Source organism: Sinocyclocheilus grahami, unplaced genomic scaffold (genome assembly GCF_001515645.1).
Source record: "Sinocyclocheilus grahami isolate Dianchi unplaced genomic scaffold, SAMN03320097.WGS_v1.1 scaffold481.1, whole genome shotgun sequence".
Lineage (NCBI taxonomy): Eukaryota > Metazoa > Chordata > Actinopteri > Cypriniformes > Cyprinidae > Sinocyclocheilus > Sinocyclocheilus grahami.
This window is the reverse complement of record NW_015505660.1, coordinates 1,040,910-1,051,040: the sequence shown is the minus strand read 5'-3', so window position 1 is coordinate 1,051,040 and position 10,131 is coordinate 1,040,910. Positions and strand designations below refer to the sequence as shown.

At 39.8% G+C, this 10,131-nt stretch overlaps 1 protein-coding gene across 1 annotated transcript in view; it reads right to left on the bottom strand.

The window, feature by feature from the left end:
* Nucleotides 1–4,223: 4,223 nt before the first annotated feature.
* The window catches only part of LOC107553812 (chondroitin sulfate synthase 1-like), a 97,897-nt gene continuing 91,989 nt past the window's right edge, over nt 4,224–10,131 (bottom strand). Inside the window, exons 3-4 of the mRNA XM_016236119.1 lie at nt 7,470–7,948; nt 4,224–6,530 (exon numbers count right to left, since the gene is read on the bottom strand). Of these exons, the coding sequence (XP_016091605.1) occupies nt 5,411–6,530; nt 7,470–7,948 (1,599 nt within the window). The 3' untranslated portion in view covers nt 4,224–5,410. The remainder of the gene's footprint in view (nt 6,531–7,469; nt 7,949–10,131) is intronic.

Sequence of the window (10,131 nt, the reverse complement as noted above, 5' to 3'; positions counted from 1 at the left end):
CCTTCAGCAAGTATGAAAACAATAGGAAAACAAAGCCAAAACCTGGACATTTTAGGATTCAAGTACAGACAAGAACTCCTCTCAGTTTCTCAAGCAAAACCTCTAAACCTGCTCATTCCTCAAGTGCACCGCAAGGAATGTTATTTTAAAAGGTGTGTGTGTAATATCAGGAGCAGTGGGTCAAACGAAACACAGGCAGCTCATGTCAAACGCAGAGATATCTGCTGAATCATATAAAGGGAATTGCACAATCGCGCAGGGCTGTCCCCAAAAGGTGCTGTGACTCAATCTTAAGCAGGAAAAAAGAAAACCACAAGGCAGATTAGAATCCACTCTCAGGGCAGGAACATTTGAGGAAAATGGTAGTGACATGGGCTCCGTTCCAAAACCTAGTGAGCTGCTCACTGCCTACTGAGGCACATTTATGACCTGAAAAGAGGCTGTTTCAGTCCTCAAAATGACAACGAAACAGTCTTGTAGGAAGAAACTTATACAAAAAGCATACATTTTTTCAAACACATCCACCTCACAGCATAAGCCGTAAGCCAAGCCACAGAGATTCACGCCAAAATCTGGCAGCAAGATTCCAGGAAAAATCATGGCTGGGTAATATTTGGTCTTTTTGAAAGCCAGGTGATGACACAGCACGGTTTCACATTAAAACCAATTGCATGCTGTTCAAGCGAGACTTGACTTAAGATCCAGCCACCATTATTAATCCAGTTTCAGCTCTTCTGGCTAGAGATCAGAACTAACACACATTAAACCAGAACATTCATTTGCACACTGGTCAGCAGCAGATCTTTCCTTCAGGACGCAATTTGAACAACGTAGAACTGCAAATTCATTTTCATGAAGAGAGAGAGAGAGATGGCAACCTAACAAAGAGGGCATTCAGTTTTGGTCCTGACATATTTGTTTCCATCTTACTTATCAATAAGCACATCGACTGCTATGCAAAACACAAACTTATTTGCAAAGCAGCAGTTGGTTCCATGAAGTCTAAAGCTTATCAGCTCTGCAACGTCAGGATGTTCCTCGAAAGAGCATCAGAAACTCTGTTATATGAGGTTTGTATGGTTGTGGTTGAAGATTTACTTGATTTTGTAATGGTTAAATGGTTGTTTATAAGTTAAAGTCTCTGTGTTTAAGTATTTAATACTGGGGGTGTATAAAAAGCCATGTTGGCAACACTACACTAGAATATCTTGGTCTAATATCAGTGTATTATGGTTTTGACTGGGTTACAGACTGGAATGTTAGTTAGCTAGATAAATAAGTATTTATGTAGAAAGCATAGATTTTTATAATAATTTATAACTAACCATAACTATATGTGTGTGTTATTGTAGTATGATATACTATTATAGTCATTCTGAATTAGATTAAATTTTTTATTGCTCACTTTTAGTTAGTCCTAGAACATTTTATACACATATATATGTGTGTCTGTATTTGTAATGGAAAATGCACGATTCCTTCGGGTGAATTTCTTTGAAATTCTAACAATAAATTATAAAAAACCCCCCTGATTTTTAATATTAGTAACCAGCACTTTATTAAACGTATAACTGGGGGAAAAAACTGGGGTATTACTGTTGGATTTAGCCAAATGTTGAGAAAGAAAATAAACGTATTTAAATGAGCATAGCTTACTCGGTAAGAAAACCACAGATATTCAAGTACAGACAAGAACTCCTCTCAGTTTCTCAAGCAAAACCTCTAAACCTGCTCATTCCTCAAGTGCCCCGCAAGGAATGTTATTTTAAAAGGTGTGTGTGTGTGTAATATCAGGAGCAGTGGGTCAAACGAAACACAGGCAGCTCATGTCAAACGCAGAGATATCTGCTGAATCATATAAAGGGAATTGCACAATCGCGCAGGGCTGTCCCCAAAAGGTGCTGTGACTCAATCTTAAGCAGGAAAAAAGAAAACCACAAGGCAGATTAGAATCCACTCTCAGGGCAGGAACATTTGAGGAAAATGGTAGTGACATGGGCTCCGTTCCAAAACCTAGTGAGCTGCTCACTGCCTACTGAGGCACATTTATGACCTGAAAAGAGGCTGTTTCAGTCCTCAAAATGACAACGAAACAGTCTTGTAGGAAGAAACTTATACAAAAAGCATACATTTTTTTAATCTTATTTATAATGAACATTTCTCTGTTTATCTGCCACCTTGCATTGATTTTTCATCAAGTTTAATTTCATTTAATTAAAGATACATGCAATGTAAGTTTAAGGTATCTTATAACAATGCGGCCTACATTTTGGCACAGGTTTCATGCCGAAAGCACATGAAAAATGCAGTCCATGTAGGCAGCCTACGAGGTTTTGGAACAGAACCGGAACAGAACGGAATAAGATCTCTCGAAAGCATTGATTTTGAAAAAGGTATAGCTTATTTGTTTTAGACCGAGCAACGGTAGGAAAGGTGAATCGATTCAGGTCTTGGCTTTTACTTACGTGGGAAGTTTCTCCACAAGACTTACATTTCATGAAGGTGATGCTTGTTGCCCGTTGCAGTTTTGGGGCCTCCTTTAATTACCTGGAATGTTTGCCAGTCACCATCGATTCCTCGTTTCTGAACTCTTCTACCAGGTCACAACTCGGCTTTGTAAGAAACAATTTCATTTTTAAAAATGTAATTTCACTCTGGCTAATTAACCCTGAAGATCCTCACCTGATTTGGTGTTTGGCCTTTTAAAAAGTGCTTGTAAATCTGTCAGTATGCTATATTATCACCAATATTATATTGTCAACTTGTTTTCTTTCAATTAGCATGGGTTTTGTATTTCTCTTTTGGAACTGATCGATCATAGTCCTCACTGATTTGATCTTATGTACCTTAGTTTTTGAGTGAAAAAAGCATTATTTGTGGATACATTTGGTAAATTCACTCATAAACAGAGGTGCATAAGTACAGATCAATGACGCCTCACTGTAAAAAAAATTCCGTAAAATTTATGGTAAAAAAAACGGCAGCTGTGGTTGCCAGAATTTTACCGTAAAAAATACGGTAGAAGCTTTTTAGGTTTTACGGTTTTAACTTAAATTTACAGTTAAATACCGTAATTTCATTAACTGATATAATGTTAATATATCAACCTATTAAAGTACTGAAATCTGTTTTGTATCTTTGTAATTACACTCTCATCACCACCTGCATTTGGTGGTGATGAGAAAGTCACATGATGAACCAAAGCCCATCACAAGCAGCTTTTAAATAATACCATATATAGAAGGTGCACAGTGTCATTCACACAAACACTAAACACCATCCTGGGAACACACATGAAACTGAAATAATGCAATAAACATTAATTTAACAACATTAGGTGTAACACACAACCCTAATATACAAACCTGATAAGAAAAAACTATGAAGAAACCGTTATTTCAACAAAAAAAACATTAAATTTGAAATGTAACGCAGGGAATTCTGGGAATGTCAATTTACGGTTATTCACTGTAAATTATACAGTCTTTTTCACTTCCAAAAACGGTATACTACCGTAAAATGAATGTCCAATACATGTAATATCCAATACAGTTTTTCACCGTATATAGTAGGGGAATTTACTGTTAACCATTTAACAAGTTTTTACTGTAGCATTTTTACAGTCTTTTACCGTTAAATTCACGGTCATTTTTTACAGCGATCAATCACTTCAAAAAGAAAGAAAAAAAAAAAAACTGTGCTAACTGAAAGAAAACCATTTTTGTTTAATAACATACCATAATGAGAGATGTATGAGCTATTTTTTTTGTATACACTACAAGTGTAAAAAGGTGGGGGAAAAACACCCTAGAAAAGTAAAAAAAATTACCTAAATTTGGGAAGTTATTATAGCCTGTTTGAGCAAAGTCAAGCATTTTCAGGAAGAAGAAATTCCTCTCTGGGTCAAAATGTTTGCAACACATGAAGTTTAATAGATACTCTAGTTGTTTTCGTGTAGTTCATGTTCAGGGTTTAATGCAAGTTAAGCTATATCATCGTTTCCCAACTCATAAAAACAGTAATGTCCTACAATGGAAGTCATTGTATCTTAGGTTGTGTGAAAGACTGTTTACTAACCTTGTATGTGCAAAGTTAAATCCAATCGTTCTGATCCAATCACATAATCAATTTAAAGGTAAACCAAATGAGATGAAACTTAAAGGCATGGCACATCTTGGATGTAGAAATCAAAACATCATGTATTTTGATAAACATTTTCCATTTTATTAAATATAAAACTTTTGTCCCGGTTGTATTGGGGCTAACAGAGAACTGAAGTATGAAAACGCCCCAGAAAAGAACGAGGAAAAACAAAAACAAAAGACTACTGTGGGAGATCAGTCCTCGTTTTAGAAGGCGAGGCGGCAATTTAGGCCAATTCCCTCTGTGGAGTGCATGGCTCAATCACACGAGAATGGCCTGTACTTAAATAACGAACAGGAGCAAAAACTCTGATCAAATGAAACGAGGAAATAGATTGCTAAGTGGCTTGTTGTCGACATATGTTCATAGAGCCATGTAGAATAGAAATCTGGTAATCGGTACCGCCATCCTACAGTACAATTCCTGTTTTCCTGCTCCACTACCTTGCATTCGGACATCCACACACGCACACATACACAAGCATGCTCGAACAAAAATCACCTACAGCAACTGTGCAAAAAAGTCTTTGGTAATCAAAGCAATTCAAGATAGAGAGATGAAAACGAAGAGGAACAAAAACACTATCCATGACTGAGATGGTTATACAATCTCTAATATACATAAGCCCGATATCGTACGAGACCGAACGTTCAATAAATTAGACAGTGGGAATGAGTTGGAAAGATCTACATCCAGCAGTTTCATTCACAGAAGTCAATAAAAAATAAATCAAAATCATTGGAAACAAAACAGTGTTATTATGGATTCCCCCAGACAAATAAACTGGAAAAACAAACCGAAAGCCAAAAAAAGGAGAAACTTTTGATCAATGGCCCTTAATTGTCACAATTAAGATTGTTATTTTATAGATCCCCTTTCCCAAGAATGAATCACTTGTTCGTAGCTCTCTGTAAACATTCACAAATAAACATTTACCAATTGCCAGACACCACATGTCCGTGTCCAAACTCCCTCTACGACTCAATCGCGACGCATTTTCAGGCGAGGTACACAGCAGTCTGTATGAGAGGTGCCATAAATATAATGCTCAGTATTGGATTGGTAAAATAGATCCTTACGTCAATGTTCCTTACACTGCTAAAAAAAGATCAGAGTCTGAAGATGTCGTGCTGCTCCTGTACAGTTTACAAAACCAGTTCTTATGTCAAAATATATCCACAGAAGTCTTTTCTGTAAAAAATAAATAAGGTAGTTAAAAAACACCATAAAGAGGAAGACAGACGGGTGGGGTGTGCACTTGCCGGGTCTATTCTGTCCTCACTGATTCGTTATTAGAGTTTGAGATCTTTTGGAAGCCGTGGTTGTTCTTCTCCAACCACAGCTCCGCAAGTTGCTGCGTGGAGCCGTGTGAGGATGCTTTGGATCCCAGGCACATTTTGTACTGCTTGGGATCAAGGTTTGGGTCGCAAACCACAGGGTGGTGGACGTGCACGATGCCGGTGTCCGTGCTGCGGAACAGCTTGATCCCGGACTGGACGAATTTGTTAAATAGGTCCACGTCCTCCAGTCCCCAGCCTTGGATGGAGACGTCAAAGCCACCCGCTTTGACCAAGTCTCCTTTGTAGATGCAGACGATCCCGTAACCGTAGTGCCTCCACAAGCCTGTTTTGGATGTGAACACGTAGTGGTTGTCGCTGGGCACCTTGCCAGCGTAAACAACCTTAGGGTCGTACTGGCTGAAGATGATGGGAAAGTACGTCTGTTCCCCAAGTATGGTGTTCCCGCGACATCTGGTCAAGAAGTCGGGGGTAAACAGTAAGTCCACGTCACAGTAGAAGAGCAAGGAATCATTGGTAAAGTGGGCCGAGCCGACCTCCAGGGCCAGAGCACGGGAGAAGGGTCCAGAAACTGGTTGGATCTCCATGTCGGCTTTGGGATACTTCATGTGATACTCCCTCATGAGCTCGATTTGCTTAATGCGCTCCGTGTTGTTGTCCGTGCTGAAGAGCAGAATCAGCAACTTGACGTTCTGGTTGGGAATCAGGCAAATCTTCTCGAAGTTGGCCATGAAGCGTACGAAGATCTCGTAGCGTCCCGCCAGGGGTACCAGGATGTTGATCTTCTTCTCTTTGGGTTCGTGTTGTTCGACGCCTGCTTGGCTGCTCAGCTTGAACGGGACGAGCATCTTGAGAGAGTTGGACAGGAAGGACAGCGAGTCCGAGTCTTGGTTGATCCTGGCAGCCAGGACTCGGGCGTCCATCTCCTCGTCTTCCAAGAACTGGATCTTACTGAAGGTCTGTTGGAGATAGGCGTGCCTCCTTACGGGCACCGTCATGGTCTTCCCCTTGTGCTTCTTGTAGAGCAGCAGCAGATCCAGTACGTACTCGGCCCCATACATGGGGTTGACCCTTCGGTATCCGTACTGGATCTCTTTGAAGTCGATGACTCTTCCTCGCGTCTTGGCGTTGGCATTAATCATCTCCATAACCTGCATGATGATGTCGTCCAGCGCCATCTTCTGCGAGGAGTCGATGCCCCGACGCGGAGGCTGCCCGTCTGAGGATGAGAAAATGTACTTGCCCGTGAGGAACTCCCATTCTAGCACCTCCTCACGTTGGTGGGGATGAAAGCGCATGAAGGACGGAGGCATGCCCAGCTGGAGATCTTCCTTATGCACCTCAGTGTTGCTGTAGCGGCTCATCTGCACGATCTCGCGGTGGAGCTGGACGGTGCGGTGGCGCAGCTCTGCGATCTTGCGGCTCAACATGTAGCTGTGCAGGCGATACTGGTACGGTGGGTTCTTGTTGGGGTGAAGGGTTATGGCCCGGTGGATCTTGCTGTTGTGGAGATCACGGATGTAGCCCTTCTTGTTTGGCTCGTAATTCTCATAGAACAGCTGCTGCATCTGAAAAAGAGAAAATGGGTATTGATGAATGGTTCAGACAACATAACGGCTGAACTGTGCAGATCATTAAAAACCTGGAAACTAAAAACAAGAATGGGCAGAATGCACTTATTTTTAAATTAAAGGGCCAAACTGAAATGCAAACAAGCGAGTTTGCCTTAAGACACAGGAGAAGGTTGGAAAGTGTCCCACAGACCAATCATGGAATCAAAAGCGATACCGTGACATGGGTAAGATTACAGAACAAGGCCTGTCTGAGGAGTCTGGAAGGTGATACCATCACTAGCACAAAGTCACAGGACCCAACTAACCCATTTCTAGGCCAGTCCTGTAATGTGATTCGTACACACATACAAGGGCAAAAGTACAAGAGCAACAATTATTATTATTATTATTTTCAAGCAATTTCTTCTTCTTCAAATTTTTAAAAAATAAATAAATACAAATATTAAATAATAAGATCTCTTTGAAGTCGATGACTCTTCCTCGCGTCTTGGCGTTGGCGTTAATCATCTCCATAACCTGCATGATGATGTCGTCCAGCGCCATCTTCTGCGAGGAGTCGATGCCCCGACGCGGAGGCTGCCCGTCTGAGGATGAGAAAATGTACTTGCCCGTGAGGAACTCCCATTCTAGCACCTCCTCACGTTGGTGGGGATGAAAGCGCATGAAGGACGGAGGCATGCCCAGCTGGAGATCTTCCTTATGCACCTCAGTGTTGCTGTAGCGGCTCATCTGCACGATCTCGCGGTGGAGCTGGACGGTGCGGTGGCGCAGCTCTGCGATCTTGCGGCTCAACATGTAGCTGTGCAGGCGATACTGGTATGGCGGGTTCTTGTTGGGGTGAAGGGTTATGGCCCGGTGGATCTTGCTGTTGTGGAGATCACGGATGTAGCCCTTCTTGTTTGGCTCGTAATTCTCATAGAACAGCTGCTGCATCTGAAAAAGAGAAAATGGGTATTGATGACTAGTTCAGACATAATAATGGCTTGATATCATAATGGCTGAACTGTGCAATAGATCATTAAAAGCTTGGAAGCTAAAAACAAAATGGGCAGAAATTTTCCAATTAAAGAGCCAAACTTAAGACACAGGAGAAGGTTGGACAGTGGCCCACAGACCAATCATGGGATCAAAAGCGATACCATGACATGGGTAAGATTACAGAACAAGGCCTATCTGAGGATTTTGGAAGGTGATACCATCACTAGCACAGAGTCACAAGACACGACTAACCCATTTCTATGCCAGCCCTGTAAAGTGGTTCGTACACATACATACAAGGGCAAACTTACAAGAGCAACAAACAATTATTAAAAAAAACAAAAATAAAAACAGCAATTTCTTCCAAAAAATACAATTAAAACAAAAATAAAATAATTAAATAACTACATAAAAATATTATATAATTGTTTTAAAAAAATTACAAAAATGCGGTTACTGAAAACTACAGTGCTGAGTGGCCAATGTCCGATATATTATCACTAGTGGTTCAGCGGAACACAAATCTCACGGTTCGGATCATATTACGGTTTTTGAGTCACGGATCAGCAAGAAAAAAAAAATCTATGTAACTTTGCTTTCCATAAGTACGATACCACAGCAAAAACTCTTAGCCTAAGAAAGTTCAAACATTATTAAAGAGAAGTGTACAGCCAGTAAAAATAAGAACAATTAGGTTACACAAATTACTAGCATAGATAAATACAACAGAACATTATAAATAAGGTCGGTAGTATTCAGATACAGAAATGTAATAATTAAGTGTAAAATAAAACTGCATAGTGTTCACTGTATAAATAAAAAATAAAAAGATTAATCTTTGTCAAAAACGTATTTTGTGGTTTGATGAGCATAATGACAGCAGCAGGTATTATTAGGCTGCTGCCCCTTTAAGACCTGATGCATGGATCCAATATAGCCTAATGATACACATTCGATTTCTTTATCAGCTGATCTCGTTCAATTAAGACACAACAGACTGCATTTGCCACAATGATTGTCGAGATCTGTATTTTGTCAAATTTTGTGTATATGCGCGTCTGTTCAAAGGCAAGGAGTGAATGAGATAGGAAAGATGGTTCAGTTCGGTGTTCGCGCGCAGTCAAACTCGCCTCTCTGCATGTGCGAGCTTCATGTTTGTGTGGCTGTGATAGAAAACAGCGCGCAAGTAACAAATCGAGTTCCATTTCGCCTTTTCTTTTGCTAGAATAGTTTAAAATCGCTGGTGTGTGTAAAAACGTACAATTGATAAACTTTCATTCTATTATGGTTAAATTTAGCAATTAATTCGCGGATTACATGCGTGCCGAACCGTGGGGCTTGGTCCGTACGAATCACGGATCAACTACGATCCATTTAACCACTAATTAGCACTCATAAGTCATAATATATCTCAAAATATCTAAAACATCTAAAAATATCACTGTACTTAAAGTATGACTTGACATGAATAGTGATAATAGTAGATCAGTTGATATTTGCCCATTTTGAGATAAATAACAATTGTGTAAATGCTACTTTCATTTAATCTAGTCATAAGACCCGACTATCCCATTTCTAAACCTGTCCTGTAAACTGGTTTGTAAAATAAAAAATGATTTATAATTATAATTTAATTTCACCAAGTATTACAAAAATAATTAAATGATGAATAAAAAAAATTGTTCTTACTAATAACTACAGTGCTGGGTGTAGACACTCTCTCTGTTTAAATCTAGATTAAAGACAACTCTTTGGCCAAGCATTCAAATAATGCATCTCATAATCTTGTACTGCAGTTATATCTGATCAAATGCACATTATTATTCTTTAGCTTGGGTTAAACAAATCAATTTTGCTTGGTTGGAACAGCAGCTAATTATTTCTATTTGTTTCTCTGTTTTGCCACGGGATTGACATCCCGTGTTAACTAGGATTTACACAAGCTTCAGTCTGGATCCAGAACACCTGAGAAGAGATGATGCAACCCCTCAGAGGACCTCAGATGATGCCAACCCTGAAACAACATACAGAACTACCACATTTGATTGCATCATATAATAATTGCTTTTAATAGTGTTCATGGTCTGTTTGATTACGTCTTTAATTGATTTTTCCGTACATTTCTGCCATATGTACAT